General features: G+C 40.1%; 1 protein-coding gene across 2 annotated transcripts; it reads left to right on the forward strand.

The window, feature by feature from the left end:
* The first annotated feature begins 12,455 nt into the window (after positions 1-12,455).
* Positions 12,456-23,179, forward strand: LOC120537354 (serine protease 23). Of its 2 annotated transcripts, none has more exons than XM_039766241.1 (2): positions 12,456-12,677; positions 21,319-23,179. In XM_039766241.1, exon 2 carries the CDS (start codon positions 21,333-21,335, stop codon positions 22,488-22,490), a length of 1,158 nt encoding a protein of 385 aa, XP_039622175.1. In that variant the 5' UTR covers positions 12,456-12,677; positions 21,319-21,332; the 3' UTR covers positions 22,491-23,179. The 2 variants fall into 2 exon arrangements, with proteins under 2 accessions (XP_039622175.1, XP_039622176.1); XM_039766242.1 differs by lacking the exon at positions 12,456-12,677 and adding an exon at positions 13,396-13,484.
* The last annotated feature ends 894 nt before the right edge of the window (positions 23,180-24,073 follow it).

The following is a 24,073-nucleotide window of genomic DNA, read 5'->3' on the forward strand; positions in this document are numbered from 1 at the left end:
TACTACTTTTTTCCAGCATGCCATCTGTGACTCATTGCCTCCCACATTAGGACACAAACGTGTAAACTTAGTGCTGCGCCCGAATGGAGACACAATGATGTCACAGAGCCTGCAGTCAAAAGCACACACACAATCTCAGGCTATAGGAATGTTCCTTCAGCTCAGCAGGCTAATCAATTGCTTTTGTTTAAATTCAATTGTCCTGACATGGAAGCAAATACGGCATTTAGAAGTGTTCAAGTGGTTAAGTTTAGCTTTATTTTTAATTATTATAACTCATTTTTTATTAAGAATTATTTTGTGAACTAAAGGCCTCTACTTGCTGGTTCACATACTAAGTGTCATAGGTTACTTATTAAGCTGCTGAATTTACATTTACTGTTATTGATCATCTCCTCCTTATTAAAATGCCAAAAGAACATTTAGGTGTCATATTTCATGGATATTGTCACTCATGGGCATCCGAGGATCACCTTCAGGACTTAGCCAAGGTATGCAATGCCACTCCATGATGAGAGGGGGTGCTGATGCTACCAGTATCATCTCGCTTTCCTTCCGCAGTACTGAGAAGATGCCAAATGAGGGCAGCTAAGCTCCTCCCGCATTGTCACAAAAAGCCACACCTCTTCCAGTCAAGACCCAATATAAGCCAGAGATTGCTAGAAGATGGCGTCTCATTTGGACGAGAGTCACTGCATGTTGGAACTCCCCAAGACTGTCCCACTCAAGAAAGCTTTGATTAATAAGAAGCCAGACTGGCATTTGCAGAGTTTATTTTCCGTTGCGCCACCAAGTGCATGTTTGCATTTTATTTTCTGGAGATTGGCATTAAAATGGGTGGACCAGTTGATGTCCCAATTATTTTTTGGGACTCCTCTGCTGATTCAGACCTTTACAATATGTATTTAAATTGGTTTAGACAGTAATATTAAAGTATTTAGTATTGTGATTACTTTTTCCAGGATGTAATCTGAGAATTTGAGAGGAGTAGTTAGTAATTTGTAATGGATTACTTTCCTTTAGTCGTTGCCCTAACTCTGGTCCAGTACAATTGTGACTTTATTAGAGAGAAAAAGAGGGTTGTGTATAAAACAAAACAGACTGAAATGACCCAAAGGGATTGTTTAAATCCAGAATAACAAGAAGGCTTTACAACTGAACCACTGTGTTTGAAAACGGCACTTTGAAGAGTTACTGTAACATTGTACAAATTAAATTAAAGCCGGCAGTAATGATGTGTTCATCTAGCAGTGCTCTCATCATTGGTGCAGTTTACAGAGGCATCAGGAATTAGGAGAGAGATTTGAAAATTTAAAGTGTGGTTTATGGAATCTATGGAAAAAATGTAGCAAAAATAAAATGGAAAACAGAGCTACCAGAATTGCTGTTGCTAGTAGTAAGCAAGATTAGTGAACATTTCTTTCCTAAATGTAGCCGTTCCTGTTTTAGCTGCTATGTATCTACGCTGTGGCTACACTTTCAGCGTGAGCACACAATAGACATTGCCACCTGCTATTTTGTCTTGACGCCATATTAATATGCTTGCTTGTTTGCATTTTTCTAAGTGTCCATTTCCATTTTTTTGAAAAATGGAAACAAAGGCAATAATTTAGTGTAGATTTATGAAAAGATGAAGAAAGAGAAAAAGGCAAAATTTGACCGCAGTATTATCGGAATAATAATTTTATCTTTAAACGATAATGTTGTTCTTCATTCTTTGTCAGTGCAATTTATAAAGAGCATGCTTATTTTTATATCCCATCTTAAATAGAAACTGTGCTGAGACATTTATGAAATAAAGGGCCATTATAAGGAACAAGTAAAGCGACGTATTTACAGAGAGTTCACACTTCCTTTTTTGTTTTTGTAAGGTTTTTTTTGGTGGGGGGGAGTGCAGGAGGCTTATTACCTAGTGGTTAATAAGTCTAATTTAAATGAGTAGCAGCTGTTGCACACAGAAGAAGGGGCAGAAGGTCTTCCTAAAATATTAAAAGAAAAAATCTTTTCAACTGCATAAACCTGAGCAGTAGCCAACCATACAATTATTCATAAGAAAGCAAGAATCTTGACAAAGTAAAGGAAACCATTCAGTCCAACTCATTAGATTGGCTGATAACTGAATTGCCATCTAATATCAATGCCAAATATTTTTGAAAGCCATCAGAGTCTTCACTTGAGGTATATAAAGTCTAGTGAAGCCGCTTCTGTTTTCAATCACCAAAAAAATGGAGTTTACCAATAGAGATATGTCAAACAAACACTATTAATTATGTTAAAAGGTGCTAAAAATACCCTTTGGCTTTTTCAAATTATTATTATTATTATTATTACAATTATTATTGGGCGGCACGGTGGCGCAGTGGTAGCAATGCTGCCTCGCAGTTAGGAGACCCGGGTTCGCTTCCCCGGTCCTCCCTGCGTGGAGTTTGCATGTTCTCCCCGTGTCTGCGTGGGTTTCCTCCCACAGTCCAAAGACATGCTGGTTAGGTGTATTGGCGATCGTAAATTGTCTTTGGTGTGTCCTTGATGTGTGGGTGCCTGCGGTGGGCTGGTGCCTTGCCTTGCCTGGGGCTTTGTTCCTGCCTTGCACCCTGTGCTGGCTGGGATTGGCTCCAGCAGACCCCCATGACCCTGTGTTAGGATATAGCAGGTTGGGTGATAACTGATTATTATTTTAGGTTGTAATTTACTTAGTACATCTAGTTTTTTTGCATATGTTGGCCATTGAAATGTGTAATAATATTTGTGACAGTAAGCATTACAATTTGTTATTACCTCTTTCTTTTTCTCTTTTTTTTGGCTCCTGCAGCACTGGACCAATTTTAATGTTTCCCAAAAATCTTGTTGAACAAGCATCATCAGACCTCCATGTTTTATAACAGTTAGTTACTTGGAAAATAAAAGGCAGTATTCTTGGGAGAGGCTATTCACCCATTTGGCCTTGGTCAACAGCTCTTTGTATTCTTGAACTGCTGAAGACAATGGCCACCAAGAGATTTATTTTCTTCAAGATTCAGCTTCCCGCAGTTTTTGTTTGCTCTTCTGTGTTGCCATCCAGATGTAGCTCTTACAAAAACATACTCATGACTCAGTCACATCTCTGCATTTAGGATGCATAGGTAATGGTTTTAATCACTTTTAGATTGTACTATATAATTTATTTATTTTATTCTTTTTCCTTATACTATTATACTTTCAGGTGCACAGTATCTAGTAAATACACAACAAAAATATTGTGAAGTGCAAAAGGGGGAGAGGAGAATCAAAAATAAGCTGGGGTGCCAACTGAGTAACCCCATTTACTGCAAGTGTCCAAAAAAATGCAACAAAATTGAGTATGTGGTGGTGCCACAGAAATAGGGCGTATCAACCGCCTTCTTAGCGCCTGTCGCTTCTCAAAAAATCATCTGTCTCAAATGGATCTGGGTCAGGGAGCTCCATCATGCAGGACTGTGTGCCACAGAATGAGACGTCATCTTCCAAGAGCTATCGAATATATATCGTCCCGACTGGAAGACGCAGGGTTTAGCTGGTGGTGGGTATGCTTAGGTGCCCTCATTTGTCGGCTTCTCAGAGCTACAGAAGAGAAAAGAGAAGGTGTTGTTAGTGCTGGTGCCCCCTTCTTGCCCCAGTAGAGAATTGCATACCTTATCTGAACCTGGAAGGAGATCCTATGGTGTCCATGTCCGACAATATATGTTACACTAATCGCTATTGTAACTTTTATAAAAGACTTTTTCAATGTATAAAGTGCTCAAAATACCTGTTATATTGTTATTATTCAGTTCCACATTCTTCTGTCTCTTGTGGTGGATAAAAGTAGTTCTGCCCTGCTTTTGTTCTTAACTCCAGGTAAATTTTGCCGTTTTTAGCATTAACATTTTCATTTAACGAACCCTGTTTTATTTTCCTGATTGTCCCTGATTGCATTTTTGGATAACTGTCATATTTTTGCATTTTAGTCAGAGAGTTAATTAAAAATAACACCATACTCTGAGCCCATGCTGTTATTTATTTCACACATTTGTCTTAAACATTAATAGAATTAGTGACCAATGGACATGCCATATTCGGATCCATTAGATGAAGGCACAGCTCTCTGCTGTCACCAGATAAATCAAAATGAGAGGTAAGGTTAAAGAGAAAAAAGAGAAATGAAGGCAATGTCCAATAATAAACAGCATGAGGAAGCCATGGAAATGGGAGTCACTAAGGCCATGGAAGGACCGCTCTGTGATGCATGTAGCCATGTTCCTGCCAAGCATTCGCCTCCATTCTCTGTTCTCTAAACAAATCTCTGCTGATGGCATCCATATCGTAATATCATAAAAATTGCCAGAGATGGTGTGTTTTGGATTTTGAGCTGTAGCCACCTGGTTTGAGTGTCTACCATAGATAGATAGATAGATAGATAGATAGATAGATAGATAGATAGATAGATAGATAGATAGATAGATAGATAGATGAAATCAACAGTACTCCTGAGGCTAAAACATATCCTAGATTTAAGTCTTGTCACAGTTCACCTAAAGAGTTGTACAAAATGCTACTTACAGTTTTGGTAAAATTCCCATTTCACGCATTTAAAACTATGGAACATTATACAAAATCCTTTGAACACCAAATCAGCCCTTTTCATTGAATTTCTTCTCTTTTTATGTTATTGTAAAAGACAGGAAAGCAGCTTTCTGTCACGAATGAGTTAGGGGACAGCTGGCACGGGTTTAGACAGTGTGACAGATTAAGGGTATTCTCGCACCCTTGTACCCTCGGACCACACGTCAGACACCAGATAAAAGTCCAAATAATTATTTATTATAATAATTATGTGCACAAAGCACACTCCTCTCCACAATACTCAATAACAAACAATAAACCAATCCTCCACTCCCAGACGCTTAGCCACCCTGCCTCCCAACTCAGCTCGTTGTCTGGGAGTTCCCATAGTCCTTTTATACTCCCTGACCCGGAGGTGTTTCTGCCCAACAGTCCACAAGTCTTTATTCCTTCCGGGTCAGGGTAAATAGTCCTTTTCTTCAACCCGGAAGTCCGTCGCTCTTCCTATGACGAACCTCCGGGTCACAAGGCACGAAGAAGCCCTCAGTCCTCCTGTGGCCCCCATTGCATCCAACAGGGCTGTGCATAAAAACCACATTGTCCATGATGCCCTGCTGGTCTTCTGGGGACCTCCATGCTGCAAGGAGGGCTCCACCTGGAGGCTTGGGGGTATTGGCTGGGATGAATGGCCGGCCATATCTTACAACAGGAGTGATCCTGTTTCACTAATGCTGTGTTCTGCTTGAAGTGATGTACCAGAATTTTCTCAATGGACACTGGTGTAGGACCTGAGATAAAAATGAAAGTCAAGAGAACAGGCCAGGCTTAAAGGCCAGGAGATGTAGAGCTAACAAATGATAACTCCTAAAATGTTTACCAAACATAACAGTCAAAATGTCTTGCCAAAGTTCATATACCTTAAAAAGCTTTAAAGAACACTGATGAACTTGCAAAACATTTTGTTTTGTATTTAGAAACTTGGATCTGTAGCAGGGGGGCACTGCTATCTTTTATATTTTTGACTTGATGGCATCACGGGTCACCTGGGCAGAAACCACATGATAGCAGCTTAGGTGCCGCTGCCACCAACAAAACTGCCAAAGGGCAGCACCCATGGTCAGAAATAAACAACAATATGGAGGCAAGAAATGTAAACAACGCAAGATTTAAAATGTAAGATGTTAGAATAATCAAAAAGAATAACAAAAAAATGATACAAAACGAAGTCTTCCTGTGAACCAAACCCATAATTATAATATGCTGTACAGTATGTATGAGTTTTGTAAAGAAACAACTAAAACCTTTGATAGCAATATAAAGAATGATATTACTGTTTCTATCTTGGGAATCAAAAATTGTTTGAAGGGATTTGGTCCCTCATTCGGATCCAATCATCAGACTAGAAGGAGGCGCAGATTTTGGATTCAGATTTGGCCTGAACACAGAAAACAACAGTTACGTTGCCAAGAACTTTTTTAGCATTTATTGACGTCAGTCCCTAGCGTATTGGTACTTTTTAAATAAACAATTTAGATGGAAGTGTAATAAACAGTTTAGTCAAATTTGACAAAGATGTTCAATCTGGTCTGTCCTCACAGCCTTGGATCATTCCTGCTCTGTGACCAAAGCTGTTGGGATAGGCTCTGGTATAGTGCATGGAACCCTTTAATGAACAAAGAAATTTTGTAAAAAGAATAAAAGTATGAAAGAATTAAGTAGTTTAGGTGAATTGACAGATGTCCTACAGACATCAAAATTACTATAGACTAACTGGAACAAAATTCAGATTTGGGAAGATACTAGGTCTATAATACAGTAAATGAAAATACATACAAGAATTAAAATAATAGAGATAATAATACATTTGGAGAGAGTATTGCTGCAAGAAAGTGTGTCTTATGACAAAGATAGATTTGTAGATAGCTTGTGAATGTCCGTAAGCAAAAGTACACAAAGGTGATTACAAAAGCTAACAGGCTGTAGAGTTATATTGCAAGTACTGTGGAGTACAAGTCATCGGTGGTCCTAGTGTACAATGTCTAAATCCGGTATGGAAGGAAGAGCACCATCAAGAAATCAGTAGATTCTCCATTTGTATTGGTACTCCAGACACATGAGAATCATTGAATGAGAGAGAGAGACGGACATTCATTAAGAAGAACTTGGTAACATTTCCCCAGGAGACCCATCAGGTAATAAAAGTGCCAGACTTGGAAGTTGGGCAGGTGGACAGAGTAGTTTGTGCCTGAAACTGGGAAGCATATGATCCCAACTGTAAAACTATATGGCATAACACAGGCAAATAGTGTTTAGAGAAGCATTTTGGTTGATATATACATTACACGCTACATGTTGAAATGCTGCGACTATATTCTGGTATGGCATGTTTCACATTTACAATTATTAGTAATTATAATTATTAGTAATTTTAACTTACCATAATTATTCTTTAAGACATTCAGTGACATGCTGTGTACCCTCGCCTGCTGGAATGGTATGAGTGTTGTTAAGCACATTTAATGTTTTGGTGTATTGAATACTAAAATCTACAGCTCCTGTGGCTCTTTATTATCAGTTTATCAGCATTTTTCACCTCCTTTTTACTGGATGTGACAGCACACAGCTTATGTCAAAATGCATATTTCATCCTTTCAATAACTTAGCTAACAATTCTTGTAAGAACACTTTGACTCCAACTGTACGGCCCTACAACTGAAAGTGACCAAGACCACATAGATCAGGCAGTAATGCATCGTTCACTTCTGCCATTAGCGATGTCTTCAAATACCAAAGTATAGTCTCCTCTAATAGAATGTTTTTCTCCCTCCCACAGGTTGTTTATTTTTAACACATGTAATGTGTGAAACATTTATATATTTAATCTGGGTGATTTAATCTTTTGAGGAGACTTTCCAGTAGTAGATGCAAGACTGGCTCTAACATATAGGCAAACTAGGAGGTCCTTAGGGCAGCAAAGTTTTCGTGTGTGTGTGTGGGGGTCTTTGGCACATTTTGTTAACTATAATAGACATGTTGGTGTTGGGACAGAGTAGCTTCATGAGATCTTTGCAGCCCAACCTCTGATTTTTCCCTACCACTGCTACCCCCCTACTGTTTGATTCAATGTCTTTGTGTGACTCGGATGAATCTCCAAGGGGCACTCCACTCCTTGATATGACATCCATGTTCAACTTTTCTGAATCTCCCAGGGGGAGGCTCTTCAGTCCAACATTTGTGTGCAGCTTGTTCAAAACCACAAAGGGGAATCCTATCATTTGTTCCACAGTCTTGATAATAGGTTTAGCAATTGTCGTCAAGACTCTGTAGTTTCAGCGTGACATTTTCACATTTGCCTAGAAAGCTAGAGTCTGCACTAAATTGGTGATTTATTCATCGAGGCCGCAGGATTACTGTTGGTCAGATCATGTAAACAAGGCTACCATCACTCTTTGCTGTTTAAATCAATGGCCTTTCCTTGAGCTATACTTTCATAAGATGCTGGATAAGATATTACCACCCACTTTTAAGTCATTTCACGTATGCTGTCTCCAGAAGTGTGCATTACACATATGACTCTGTGAAACTAAGCTGAGTCGAACAGCAGCTCACTGGCAGAAGAATGGGAGAAAAAAATGTAAATAGTGAAAAAGAGAGAGGTGGGAGGAGATGAAGAGGGCACTTCTATGTGGTGCTACAGAGGTGAGCATATGGGATCAAAAATAGCAAATATTATCCTGTTAATTACAATGGGTGATCCGAGTAACCATAGGCCATAAGCTTAATGTGCATCACAGGTAAATTAATGGATGGAATTATTACAAAAAGAGGAGTGTTAGTGAAAACTCAACATGGGGAGGTCATGTTTTACTAATATTCTGTAAACTAAAAATATGCTGGAATTTTTTGAGAAAGCAATAAAAGGATACATTCAGAGGAGTGCATATAATATTAATTATCTTGAAGTTCAGAAGGCATTAAAAGAAGAGGGAGATCAGGGTGTAGTGTGTAGATGGGTGAAGAGTTGACTAAAACACAGATAATCTAGAATCAGCTGAATTTTTACAGAGGGACTTGGACAGAAAGCAGGCTTTGGCAGATTTGTGACAGATGTAATTTAATGCCAGTAAATGTGAAGTATTGCATGTAGGAAGTAAAAATGTAAGCTTTGAATACACAAAGGGAGGTCTGAAACTTGAAAGTACTCCTTATGAGACAGACCTAGGAGTCATGGTGATTTCAGGACTGCAAGGTATGAGTTATGGGGAATGACTGAAACAGTGGAACCTTTTTAGTTCAAGCAAACAGAGATTATGAGATGACATGACTGAAGTTTTTAAAATTATGAAAGGAATTAGTATAGTGGATGTAGGGTGTTCCTTTAAAATATGTTCTGCAACAAGAACATAGCGACATGTTTGGAATCTCATTAAGGGCACATTTCACCAAATAAATAAATATTATGGCAAATAGTACACCTTCTCTCTAATATACACCCGAATGACTAAGAAGAAAGATATTTATTAAGTCAGTCCCAAACACAGTGAGCCATGTGCAGACGTATTACTGTTGGTATAAAGGAGCCCCAGTAGTGTTTCTTGACACACTTGTGTTGAATAATCTTTTAGCTGAAAGTCCTCAGTGTTAGTGTGTCAGAGAGAGGATGTGCAGCATTGTTCACAATGGCACTCAGTTTTGTTTTAATTCTTTCCTTTGCTACAACCGCCACAGGGTCCAGATGGTGTCCTATAACTCAGCCTGCCCTTATAATTAGCTTGTTGATTCATTGGGCCTCTCCTGAAGTAATGTTATCAACCCAGCACATTACAGCATAGAAAATCATACTGGCCATCACAGAGCTGTAGAAGATGTGAAGGATGTCATTACTGACATTGAAGGAACAATGTCTCCTGAGGAAGACGAGCCTGCTCTGTCCTTTCTTATACAGTTCCTCTGTGTTCCAAGACCAGTCCAGCTCTGTCATTGATGTGGACCCCCAAGTACTTGTAGCAGTTCACCAAACTCCACATTCACTACCTAAATAGTAACCAGATATAGAGGCTCGTTTTGTATGGTTAAAGTGAATAACCAGTTTGTTGGTTTTGCTGATGTTAGGATGCAGACAATTCTCTTTGCCTGAGAAACAAAGTTCTCCACCTGACTCCTATGCTCTGTCTCATCCCCCTTATCAGTACACCCCATAAGTACAGAACATCCATATAAGAAATACAGTCCTTGGGCCTCACAAAGTGAGGTCTGCCCAACTGGTAGTCCATTATCCAGGACACCACAGACTCATCCACCTGCATATCTCTTAGTTTACCCCTTAACAGGGATAGCTGAATGGTACTGAAGGCACTGGAGAAACCAAGAAATATAATCCTGACAGAGCTGCCAGGTTTGTCCAGGTGAGAAAAAGTCTTGCAGAACAGATTGATAATGTTACCCTCCATCTCAATCTTTTCTAATAGGCAAGAACAGTGAGGCCAGGTGGTCTTTTACAAGAGGGCTCATATAATCAAGGACCAACCTCTCAAGAGGTTTTCGTGCAGGGATAAACTGGAAAAAACTGATGCCGACATGAACAAACATGTAAGCTTAACACAGATAAAGAGCAGAATAGTAGACAACACTACCATAATTATATTAAAATAATATACAGTCTATTTATTCACCCATTTTCCAGATTTGGAGTAGTGAAGAGCTCAAGACCTTCTTGCAAGTATCAAGCACAAGTCAGGAATTAGATTTGAATGAGGTGCCAGTGCACACTCACATACATGCACTCACTTGTGGGGGTCAATTAAAAGCCACTGATCAACCTAATGTACCTCTTTAAGACACTGGAGAAGCCAGAGTATTGTGACAAAACCCCACACAGACACGCAAGAACATGCAAACTGCACATACAGTAGAGTGGACAGTACTTATGTGGGCTTGATGTTATTCTAGAACTGTGGTTCTGTGGGACAGCAAAAAAATTATTACTCTTTTGTAACACCAAAGACTCCACCTTACCATCTACTTGGTCCATTTCAGGGCAGCATGATGATAAAGCCAAACCCTGCAAAACTAAAAGTAATAGGTGACCCAAGTGCAGAAAGGACGCCATTCTATCACATTCTATCTCAGTCACACTGGACCAACTTAAAGATATCAGTCAGCTGAAGCAGTTAGTCATTTTGGATGTGGTGGAAAACCAGAGTACCCAAGTGAAACCTATGAGGCACAGGGTGAAAGTCCAAACTCCACACAGTGCTGCCTGGTCTGGGTCTATAAGGTAGCTAGCCTTATTTTTTGTGTGAATACAAATTTATAAGCAGTATCCATCTTAATAAAAGATTGTCTGTGTATCTGTATGTCCATCCAGGTGCATTTTATTACTACTAGGGTGCTTTGCCCCCTACTCACTTCGCTCGCCAACCTCCCCTGTCTCTGCTGCTCGTGTTGTGAAGAGGGGGGCTCAACGCACCCCAAGGAGACGCAGTCGCTCCTTCAAAACCCCCTCTTAAACGGTGATACTATGGGAAAACATATACAGTTTTATTTTTACCTCCTCTTTGCTTGATCAGCTGCTGGCTTCATCCGCACTTTTGTCATATCACCTATATTCATATATTCAGATCTCTTTCCGATTTTACCTTTTCATCAGTATCGCATTGAATTTTGATTCCGTGTTTGGAATTACATCATGCCAATATAATGTATAACTACCCGTGAGTGAAAATCATTTTTTTTTCTCTCTATGAGAAATTTGTCTGACAATTCCATACACAAAAATGAGAAATGATTTCTGTCGCGGGATTTCACTTTCACCAAACAACAAATCTTTTAATTCTCCTCTTTAATACGCCTCTTCATTGGGAAGAAACACATTTTTTTTTCCCTGATGGCAACAGGATTTAGACGATACAAATATCCAAACAATATATTCGATCTCTTTTTGCTGTTCCCTTACAGAGTAATAATTTCCGTTTGCGCTAATGCGATCTTTACTATCCTTTTTTTGAGACTTTCGAATTTTTGTACTTGCATTATCTCTAATCTGCTCTGCATGTGTACCACACCAATGTTTTTGAATTCTTTACGACGTTCTACTTTTTGTTTTCTTTCCGGCCCCGGACGTGGTTAAATCTCTTGGCACAAAGTCTCATAGGATGTGAAAGTGTCTCTGTGACAAAATCACGTCTGGTCTCCTTCCAACCATCCAAGATTTTTTTTATACTAGAGAGATAAGTGTTTGTGATGGCCATCTGTCGGAATGGCAAATACAGTGCATTTTACTACTAGAAATGCTTGTGATGCGCCATCTGTTGGAATGACAGGGACATAGAAACTAGACGGGCATTTATCCTTTTACAAGATGCATTTGAACCGATGGTGAATTGCAAATATTAACGCTGAGGTCTACGTGGATTATTTAGATTTCATCCTGTCTTAAAATAGATACGTGGCTAATTAGTACCACAAGGTAAAACAGTTTGGGAGATAACGTTTAGAGCACGGAGGTATTCGGTCAAATAAATCCAGCTGGAAGCAGCTCCCGCTGTGTTCCACAGGACGTTTACGACATGTGGAATGTTTGTTAAATTTTTATGACCACTGTGTCACTTTACAGTGAACCTGGAGCTGCAAGGACTGAATTAAACCAACGTCCGTTGATCTCTTGCGTTTGTATGGATGAGACACTGTAAGTACGTATTGTTTCTTCTAATATTTTTATTGTTCAGTGCCACTCTCACCTGCGCAGGCTGTAACACCTTCTATTTAATGGACTTCTCTGTTTAAATGTCGACTTCAAGTGCGCAAGGTGAGGTTGTCCCGAACTGGGAGGGCTTTAGGACCCCGCGGAGCCGCAGGCGCTGTCTGGTACAACCGGACACCGTGAGCAGAGCCCCTTTGACAGAAAGCGCTGGCAGGCGGGCGCGTTGCCTCAAACTCAAACTTACTCTCAGTCTGAATACTCCCGGAAGGCTTTTCCCTTTAGGACTAACCTGCCCATTAAATCATTGACGCTCCCAACTAGTAACCCACTCACTGAAATGGGACATAGAAGCAGGGACACACTTGCATCTTTCAATGGAGAAGATGCTATTTGATTTTGCAGCAGTCAGACGGAGCAGGTAAGTGTCCATATTCCTCGTTCTTATTGCGCCTAATAGCAGAAAGCGTGCATTCAGCTATTTTTCAGCCCGACAACCGTTAAGCTGCGCTACGAAAATTCTAACTCTTTCTATTCAATCAAACATGGATTGATAACGCAGTGTGCTGAACTTAGAATATCAAAGTCACGGCTCTTGCAATAGAACAGGTCAAGGACAGTGTGGTAGGATTCGATTTTTTTTCTGTTTCAGTTTTCTGTTTTTATGGTTTCAGAATAATCTTACAAGCAAATCACAGGGAGAAAAGCGCTTGTCTCACATGTCACAGGTGTGTAGTTTTGAATCTAAAGAGGTGGCAGTGTGTCCGCGTGTGTGGGCGATAGATGGTCCCTGACATGCGCCTGATGTTGCGACCGTGAATTAAATCAGGCGGTTACCTGAATTTAATGGATGAATTAGACGTTTTCTACTTACTGTACACTGTTTGGAATGGGACCTGGTCAACAAGTGTGAGCGACAGATATGCCCTAGCATCTGGTTTTATATTTAAGAGGCCTGTGATAGTGAGCAGGAGAATAAACTGAAGCGGAGAGAGTCAGGATTAGAAACGGTGGAGCCAGGGCACAATCTAAGTCGGAAAAAAGCCAGGCAGAAAGACTGAGATAGGGGAAGATAGATGATGTGGACTCAAGGGGGAGAGAGAGAGAGAGAGAGAGACAGAAACCAGATCTTTGGAATAGAAATCGGTGAGAGAGAAAGAGAGAGAGAGAGAAGATAAACAGCTTTGGTTCAACAGATGCACGACGAGAGCCCAATGGATAGATTTAGGTATGTGGAGTTAGGAATCAAGATACACAGGCTGATAGGAAAGGTTTAAGAGTGCTAAATGTGAGGATATAGTACAGGATTTGAAAAAAATAATGCTTCCTTAATTGCATTTTACTGGGTGGTTTGATTCTTTGTAGCTGCTTGATAAAGAACAATTTAATTCTGGGAAGCGTTATCTGCATATAAACTTGGTTCTTTGGATTTTGAAAATGTTCCTAGATATAAGGACAAAATAGACTTTTTCTTTTTTTATGTATAGTAAGATACCTACGAGATGATATTAACAGATCAAAAAAATCTGAACTCAGCCTTTGTGATTGCATGCACTGCGAGTCCTTGTAATATCAGGAACCCATTGGTATTTCATACATCTGTTATCATCTATTTATTATGTTACCTATTATGTATTATGAAGTTTCTGTCTGGAACTTTCAAATGGATGCTTCTTCTGGGAACCAAAAATGATTCTGTTATGGCACCACTGTGCAGAACCGTGTAGCCACCTTTATTTTCAAGAGTGTAGGGTGAGTGGGCTCAAAAACTACGAGTATAAGTAGGGATATAGAGATATCAGGGCACAATGTTAGGCAGCTATACACAGATTTTGAAAAATGCAGGTGTGTAATGTGAGGAGTCTTTAAAGTACAGAGAACAGAAAGGTTTAAAAGTGAGAAATCCAAGGGCAGAGAAATGAAAGTCAGTTGATACAGAGCTGCACATGTAATATGGATCAGGATACAAGAATTTACAGTGCTAAATCTAATGGTACACAATCAAGGGGCTAAGAAACGATTTTGAGACTGTAGGAATAAAGAATGAAATACCAAGTGATTCAGAGAAAGAAAGGCAAGAACTATGGGCTAGAGAGTGAAATATCCAAGGAGAGAGGCTAAAAGAGCAAGGCATATAGAGAAAAAAAATGTTGGAATGTGCAAACATTGAATGTAGATGATTAAGAGTAACAAAGAAAGCATTTAAGGACATATTGGAAATGAAGTGATAAGCATGAGGTCCGACAATGAAGAGCGGGGAGTCTATGGTGAGATGCAGGTTACATTTAAAAGATCTAAGGAAAAAGTCAGAGATTTATGTACAAAGAGCAAACAGTACTGAAACATGGGTAAAGTGAGTAAGACATCTATAAATAGAGTGAGCAAGCAAGGAATTTGTGGCTTGAAAGTGACAAAACTAAGCATACTGAGTGAATGGCCGTAAATGAAGGTACTGTACATTGTACGAGTGTTAAATTTAGGCATCTATATTCAAAGCATCAGGACCTGAGTGAGGGGTTAAGGTGTGTGAGACAAAATGAGAGAGGTGTCACATTACTTTCAGATTATAGAAGAAAAGAAGTTTGGAGTTTGGGGTAGAGACTAAAGGAACAGGGAAGAAGTGATAGCATAAGAAAATAGATTAAATGATCGTTGGACATGGAGTGAACGTGTCTGAAACTGGGAATGAACAATCTATGAATTGTAAAGATTTGCCAGATGCAGAATGTGAGAACTCCAGGCTGGGAAAGGAGGGTTTAGGGGTGGAGAGGGGCAGTCAGAGCCAGGTATGCATAATTGATGAGAGATGTACTTCTGATAAACCTCTCCACTGGGTCGTGACACAAAACTTTAAAGACATAAACTAATAAAGACATTCCTCAAAGAGAAGCTTGTATGTCTGCTGTTTGAAAAGTGCCTAAAGACATTTCAGTTTTTTGATTGTGATCAGCAAATGCGATCTAAGCAGTGGGTTCAAGGCAATGCTTTAGTGAAGCTTTTATCAGATCTTTGAGCATACTGGAGGGTAGTCTGTTGGAAAGCAGGGTGGGGCTGCAGTGCTAATTTTCACCAGAGGAGCCTTACGGGCCACTTTTTTCTTTAGGCTTCACGTGCCCAGCTAAAGTAAGCAAGGCACTCCCTTGCCAGGAGCGGCTGTGGAAAGACTGGGGAGGAGACACAGACCTGCCTGAACAATCTCCATCTCTTTTCAAAGCCCACCTGTCAGCCCGATAAAGGAGACAGAACAATTTAGCAAGACGCGACTGGCTTACCTCCCATAGTATGTTGATGGAGTGGGCTGACCTAATGTGCAGCCTCCCGTCAATCAGCGAGTGCAGGCCTATTGTCTGGTAAATGTCAAGCTGCGACTGCTTTATAGGCCAGCTCATGTTAACAAGCTCAAACAACAACAAAAAAAGGAAGTATTCATGCAACTCATCATTACAGCCTCAGAACATTCAAACTCCAGGAGACTGATCTTATTTGTCACTGTGTCCAGGTTACATAGTAGTGATTTTCTTATTCAGATTTATTAATAGCAGGGAGTGGAATATTTTTATACTTTAAATGTCCCAGGCTGGTGAGATGTAGCAACACTGTTCCCCAGTGACCAGGATGGGCTAACATTTGTCTAACTTCAAAGATTACGAGACAGCCAGATTTATTCACAATAGTTTGTTCAACAGTACCTACGTACCATCATACTAATATTAGAAATTCATTGATGCTTCATTTTCACTGATCATATAGAGACCACCATTCCTGTAACCCAGAAACGGAGAAATTTAGTTCTGAAAAAGGTCACTTGGATGAATTGATGGACTGTTTTATCTAATGCACACTTTTTTTGTCTCTGTACCAACAAACCTTGGATGTCAGTCCATCCATAAGATACATTTGCCCATCCATCTATTTTCTGTGCACAGTTGGCACGATTGCAGGGAGACAGAGCCTGCCCCAATAGCAACAACCAGTCGATGGGACACCATCTCATAACCCAGATGTATATTTTTAAAAATAATCTGCATTGATCCACCAACTAAGTTCTGCTTATATATATAAAAAAAGACGGAAACACCGGGAGAATGCACAGACACCATTGGAACAAAAACAGGTACAGGATTCTTTTCTAAGACCTTGGATCCTAACCACTGCACACCTGTTTACCTACATGGTATTTTAAAAGTTAAAATGCTCTGAAAAGGACATAGCCATGAGAGCTTTGTTCTACAAATACATTAAGATTGTATTAAAAGATAATATTGTTTGTTTTTGTTGCATAAATACTATTTTGGTTCCTATCTAGGGCAACACATGTGAGGAGTTCACATAGCTGTCTTCCCATGATCTGAAGACGCATGCCCTTGTAGATTGGTGACTTTTAATTTGTTTTATTAGAGTGTGCATATGTGGCTTTAGGAAAGGGTGGACATCTTGAAGAGCAGCCGAAAGCTGTATGTGATTTGTAACTTTGTTTTCTTTTTACACTGTGCATCCATTATAATTGGAAATAGGCAATGTGGCCAAATACAAGGATCTGGACTGTAAACCATAAAGTGGTTGCCTGGATTTCCCATTATTGACATACTATTTGACTATTTGTATTTCTGTGAAACTGCACTGTAACTTAAAGATATATGGGGATGTGCTGTGTTTGTAAAATAAAGTTGACTTTTTATTAAAATGAATTTCTGCAAATACATACCTAGTTTGGTAAGACTGCTCTAAAGCAAATGGCATCTAGCATTGCTCTTCCACCTTGGTTTGATTCCAGTTTTGAACACCACTGTGTATAACGGTCACGATGAAAAGTGAATTTCTACATTTTAGTACAATATATGATGACCTCTGCTGAGTAGACCTGACAAATCAGCGAGGTGGAATTCAACTAATAAATCTGAATGAGTGAGAGGTTCTGCTTACCTCCTCCTAAGCCGTCCCACTTACACACCCAACACAGAATGTACTAATGGAGGACATGCATCTTACTCCCCAACAACTGAGGCCTGTCAAGTGCAAAAGTGGCCTCCGTTTGACATTCAAGTGCATCTGCAGTCCCCTTACTTGTCAGTGTGTTATGCATTCATGGATGAAAGCCGCTCAGTCAGAGATCAAGCAGGCAAGGTTACTGAAAGAATCGCATTTTTTAAATATTTTCCTCCTTCCTTTTTTATTCACAAGATCTTTCTTTTCTTTAATGATGAAAAAAAAATGCCTGTATTGTGGGGGAGCGAAAATCACTGTGTGTTTCAAATAAAACGCCTCTTTTTCTTTTGGAGAGCAGTATGTCGTTTTCCTTTTGCCCTCTCTGAGTCTTTGATGTTTTATGATCCTTCTGTATGTGCTTTGTTGATGAATCTTCCTCCCATCCTGGAGTGTTTCTGTTTTTTTTTCTCTTTAATATAGATAGTTGGCTTCTTTTCCCCTTCTTATTTGATGCCCGTCTGCTTTAAATATTTATTCCTGTTGTACATTGCACTTGTCTTTTTGATGCCATGTTCATGCTTGCTTTCTTGTCACACATGCTCTTCTTGTGTGGTATGTAATCCGATTTTAATCTTCTTCTTTTAAATTCCCTTTGAGTGTGAAACGTTCATTCATCTCTTTTCCCCTATCCAAAGCCCCAGCGACCTCTGCTGGCCACTTTTGCACATTACACTGTTCTGGCTTTCGGGAGGTCTGTATTCCTAGGACAAATGGAGCCTTTTTTCATTTCATGTGAGGTCAGTTCTTTGACCACAGTGAGACTTCAGAAAGACCTCCCAACAATAATAAAAAATCAGTTACAAACATGATAAATGTACAACATCATTACTTTATTAATATTTCAAATGTCTATCAAAAGTTTCTTTGCCAAAATGAAACGCCCTTCCATGTCATTGCTTTTCTCTTCTGTTTGTATGGACCAGCAATCAGCTTGAAACATGGTTTGGATCACCAGAATTATACTCTTCTTCATCCATCCTCCCATTAATCCTTTTTGTGAATTTGCTTAACAGTTTAACATTTTTAAGTTTCTTTCTGTGGCCGTTACTATTACCCCATTATGTGGGGTTAACCCTGGAAGCATGTTTCTAAGCAGAAGAATAAGGCCTACACAGCTAGGGTGGGAATGAGGGTCTGTCTCAGAGGCCAAAATCTGAGCGGTGCCAGGAGGTGTGCTTTAATATGGTGCCTGTCAGGCGCTTGCCTAGTTGCTAAAGTGCTGGAATGCAAGACTTTGATTTATTGAGAGGTCCTTTCCTCATCATTTTATCTGGCTGTACTCCGAATGTTAATCCATTATCAGACGAAGCACAGAGTGTAGGCCAAGAGGAAACTCTGGTTAGGACAGGGGTCTTCAATCGCGGTCCGGGATGGCCGCAGTGGCTGCAGATTTTTGCTCCAACCCAGTTGCTTAATAAGAAGCACTTATTGCTTCACTCTAGTTGTCTCGCTCATTAAAATTTTGAACTCTTATTGCTTTTTTTAGTCTTGGTTTTTAATTGCTCATAATTAGCAATAACATGCAAATGACAAAAGAGACACGCTTTTCTCCATTTAGCTTGCTTCCATTTACACCTGTGTGTGTGTTTATCATGCACTATTGGGTTTAATTAAATACTTGGAAGAAAAGTGAAGAGAAAAAAGTGAAGGACTGAGAATTACACATCCATTTTAGCCTTCAAATCATTTGGATGATATCCTTAGAAAGGGGAGAATTACCTGACATAGCAGAGTTAAAGCACTAACAAGCCATGAAATTAAATTATTGGCAAGAATTGCTTTCTAATTGAGCAACTGGGTTGGAGCAAAAACCTGCAGCCACTGTGGCCCTCCAGGACTGGGATTGAGGACCCCTGGGTTAGGACATCATTCCAGCAGAAAGTACACTCACTCTCACCTGACCTGTTTACAGCCACCAATCGTCCTCATCTGAACATCTTTTGGATGTAAAAACCCATGGAGACACTGGGTGAACTTGAATATTTTTATATAAACAGCGACCAAATTGATTTTGAAATGGTGGCTTCAGGGTCTGTGAGGCAGCAGCACTAACCACTGTGTTACAATTATAGAAAAAATACTGAAATGTTTGGAGTACCAGAACAGGTATAGAACCTTGGGGCAGTGCTAACTATTGAAAAGAACTACAACATACTTTTTTTCTTCTTTTTATTTTGTCTGTGAACCTTGGGATAGTGCTTGCTATTGAAACACACTATGTAAAGTTTTTTGCTTGTTTTGTCAGTGAATGGTGGTTCTAGCAATTTGATTTAATTGAAGTGGGGGAACAAAAACCCAATAACCTACACAAAGGCATGCCCTCAAAGTGATTATGAGAAAGCCATCATTAACAAGAAGCAGAAAGGCAGAATTGGGTCAGGGCACGCTGTCTCCTTGAGGAAATTCCAGGGATCAGAAATACAGAGCAACCTACCAGCTGGGGCTGTTTAGTTGTTGACCCTTGTTCTGGAAGTGGAAGGTCAAAAAGGAGTCATGGGAATTTTGAGTAGGGGGCAGAGGCATAAATTCCCTGGAAGGTGAAAAAAAGCAGGGAAGCTGCTAATTTACACATTACACAAAATGTTCTGTGGCATCATTTTAATTTGGTCCAAGGGGCATATGTGCCCTTATGGTTTAATTTCCTGTTACTCATCTTTGTTAACACTCACATGTATTTAAATAAAAATTAAACATTTATGTTTTAGATAATGTTGATGTAGTAGATCAGAGTTCAATTCCCACTCTCTGTCTTTCATATCCTCCTTGTGGAAGTATGGTTTGCTTCAGATCTTCCTCTTCACTTCTGCATCCCAGGTGGATTGTCAGCTCTAAGTTGTCTTGGTGCACGTGACTGTGGGTGTGTGTGTGAGTGTGTGTTATGATGGACTGGCATATCATCCATATTTGATTCCTGCCATATGCACCTAATTTTGCCAGAATTTTGCTCTCTATGACTGGAAAAAGAAATTGGATGGAGGAACAATCTGTACAAAATGGCTTCTGGCTGTTTTATTTGCATTGGAGTGTCCAACAGTGGGCACCCCACCCACAACACTATAGCCTTTTAGCATTTTTGTTTGATTTTCTAAGTGGATGTGACCACCTTTGAAGAACAATGGTTTCAAAACACAACCAATTTTTGGAAACCTCATAACGTAAATATGATTCACAAACTGTTAGCACAAGTCTCATTTAAGCTCAAGTAGCTTGTGAAGACATTTATTTATTTACGTGAACGTTTTACACAAGGTGTTTGGAACACAGTAATGCAGTGGTGAATGCACCACTGGTTATCTTTGTAGTTTATAAGCTTATATAATCCCTTACATACTACTGGTCAACATGCCCTAATAGCTATCATCTCTATGTACACCCCCAAGCACCCCTGCCACCTTTAAGTGACTAATTTCTTCCTTTAGATAGATAGATAGATAGATAGATAGATAGATAGATAGATAGATAGATAGATAGATAGATAGATAGATAGATAGATAGATAGATACTTTATTAATCCGAAGGGGAAATTCACATACTCCAGCAGCAGCATACTGATAAAAAAAACTTTAACAGACATCTTATGATGAACAAATTTGAGGGTCACAGACTAGTAGCCAGTGCTTTGATTTTCATTTGTAAACTCCTTACCCAGCCACTCTGCATCCAATGCTGGGTCGTGGGGGTCAGTAGTTTTGGTTGTAAAGTTAAAGCGCTATATAAATTTAAATAATAATTATTATTATTAAAAGCATCCCTGCACATGGCATCAGTCCTGCAAAGGGTCAATTGAATCTCAGTCCTTACACTAGGGCAATTTAGAGTTGCCACCTAACTTAATGGGAATGTCTGCAGAATGTGGGTAGCATTACTGAAACGCTCGGAGGGATACCCATTCATACATGGGGTGAACATGTAAACTTCAGACAGACAGTGAGCAGACTCAACACTCAAACTCAGTCTACTAGAGTTATTAGGTAATTGAGCTAACCTCCATTCCACCTCAGTGATATGTGGCTTTGTTCGTGGTATACAGATTTTTTTATTCTTCCCTAATGCTTACCTTCTTTATTTCTCTTCAGGTGAATTCCCAGATATGATGAGACAAGCTACAGAGAAGCTCCCCTCTCCTTGTGTCTTCTCCCTTTCCCTTTTCCTCCTCCTTCACAGCCTAATCTCTGCTACATCTTCTAGTCAACATCATATCCCAGCTTTGGTTCCCAACAATACTCTCCCGCTTTCAAGGCCTCACTTCAGTGCTCATACCAAGTTGGATTTCACCACTCACTGCAACCTCAGCTGCTACCAGCAAGCAGTATTGCCAGTTGACCAAGAGATCTTAAGTTCGAGGCTCTCCTATGAGACCTTGTATGCAGATGGCAGCCGCACTCTGACCACAGTAACACTGGACAACAGGGAGACAACTGTGCAAGACTCTCCGAAAGTAAGGCATTTCAGACAAAATAAGAGACACAAACGGCAAATCTATGGGGCAGATGGTAGGTTTAGCATCAAAGGGGCAAAATTTCTCCTTGAATACCCATTTTCAACGGCCGTCCGAATTTCAACGGGATGTTCAGGTGTCCTAGTATCGGACCGTCATGTTTTGACAGCTGCCCACTGTGTGCACGATGGAAAAGATTATGTTAAGGGAGCTCGAAAACTGAGAGTTGGGTTCCTGGTGCCATCCTTTAATGTGACAAGGGCCAACCAATCTTCGGTTTCCACTGAAATGAAAGTTGACAAACCAGCTGCTGTACGTTGGGTCAGAGTGAGGCGGACACGGGTCCCAAAAGGCTGGATCCAGGGTCCACAAGACATCAGCATGGATTATGACTACTCCTTATTAGAACTCCGCTGGCCCCATAAACGACCTTTTATGAGGCTTTCTGTGGCACCTGATGCAGATGACTTGGCAGGCAAACGGGTCCATTTTTCAGGATTTGACAGTGACCGCCCCGGGGAACTGGTATACCGGTTTTGCCCTGTTGAAGATGAGTCAAATGATTTGATCTATCAACACTGTGATGCTCGGCCTGGAGCCAGTGGCTCTGGAGTTTATGGAAGAATTTGGGACCCTGCTGCTGAACGATGGGAAAGGAAAGTTATTGGAATTTTTTCAGGGCACCAGTGGTTGGAGGTAAATGGGGAGAACCGTGATTTCAATGTGGCTGTCCGCTTTACTCCTATGAAGTTTGCGCAGATTTGTTACTGGGTGAAGGGCAATCACGTTGATTGTCAACAGGACAACTGAATATTAAGAGAGCATGCCATGATGTAGGATAAAAATAACATATCTTCATTAAGTTTTTGAGTTATGACTCCTTTTTTTTTTTTTCCTAATGAAAGCACTTTTCTTAATTCCCTGTGATGGCCTGGCACCCCATCCAGGGTTGGTTCCTGCTTTTCGCCACTCCTGCCAGGAGAGGTTCTGGCTTTTTGCAACCCTGCACTGGACAAAGCAGTTTTACAGAATGAATGAATGACTGGATAGACTGATGGACTCATCTCCTTTACAAATAAACAAGGGTTGTGACAGCAGCTTATTTATTCTCTTTAATATTATGTACGCCAGATAATGTTGCATAATCACAGTTATGCACATATTTTCAGCACAGAGAGTTTCAGATCTTACATGTTACACAGCATATCAAACCACATGAAACCGAAGCGCAAAAACTTTCTTTAGAGATTGTCTGAAACTTTGACACCATCCACGCCCTGCCATCCTATGTGGAGATTGTTCAGCTCTGTTTACTTGCCCTGTATTGCCACCATCACAGCACAGCACTTCTTTGAATGTTACTAGCAAAATACTGACAGGATTTATTATTTTTTTTATTTCGTTTGTTTGTTTGTTTGTTTGTTTAATTAAACTGCCATTATTTTAAGGCAGTCTAATGGAATGTGCTTATATGTAAAATAAAATATTGATAAAGCTTCTATCTATTTTAATAAACTAAATTGTTCCATTGCCTTCTGACCTTTTTATAATGATTATACACTATGTAGCAGGTGGCCGAGTGACAAGCTGTCTGGATTAATCTGTCTCACCATGAGGTCCTCTGAACAGAAGCCAAGAAATGTGGACAGCCCGTGGGAACTGGAAAGGTGATCCTGTTTGTCATCTGCACATGTAGTCATCTCTAAACTGTCTAGAAGACTAATCACAGATTTGTGTTCGCTCACTTGCTGTTTCACATAGATTTCTGCCACAGTGCATCAAGTCCACCATGACAAGTATTATTATGCTGTTAATGAGCATTTGGGTGACACCTTCATAACTGTTTGCATATCACACATAATAAACATTCTCAAGCCCATTTAATCCAATACAGAGTCAAGTGGACGAAGAGCATGCTTGTCCACAGCAGCAGCAACATCAGGTACAAAGCAGGAACCACCCCAGGATGGATTGCCAGGCTACAAGAGGGTGTACACATCCAGACGTGGCCAATATGGGTTTGGAATGTGAAGAAAAGCCAATGCAGACATACAGAGAGCATGCAGGCTGTACATAGTCACACAGTGAGTTGAAGGTGGGATCTGATGTAGTAGTCTTTTGTGTAGAGTTCAGGTCCTCAACCCTAACACTACAATGATTTTTTATCATAAAGCTTTTCGTCCATTGATTGATCTATTTTCTGCCTCTTACCTGGATCCAAGTTATGGGGGCAGCAGCCTAAGCAAAGATGCCCAGACACCTCTCTTCCCTGCCAAACTGCTCTGGGGGGTGTTTGGTGAATACCAAGGTGCTCCCTGACCAGCTAACAGATTTAATCTCTCAAGCATGTCCTGGATCTGCCCTGAGGTCTCCTCTCAGTTGGATATGCCTGA

This window comes from Polypterus senegalus, chromosome 10, assembly GCF_016835505.1.
Source record: "Polypterus senegalus isolate Bchr_013 chromosome 10, ASM1683550v1, whole genome shotgun sequence".
Lineage (NCBI taxonomy): Eukaryota > Metazoa > Chordata > Cladistia > Polypteriformes > Polypteridae > Polypterus > Polypterus senegalus.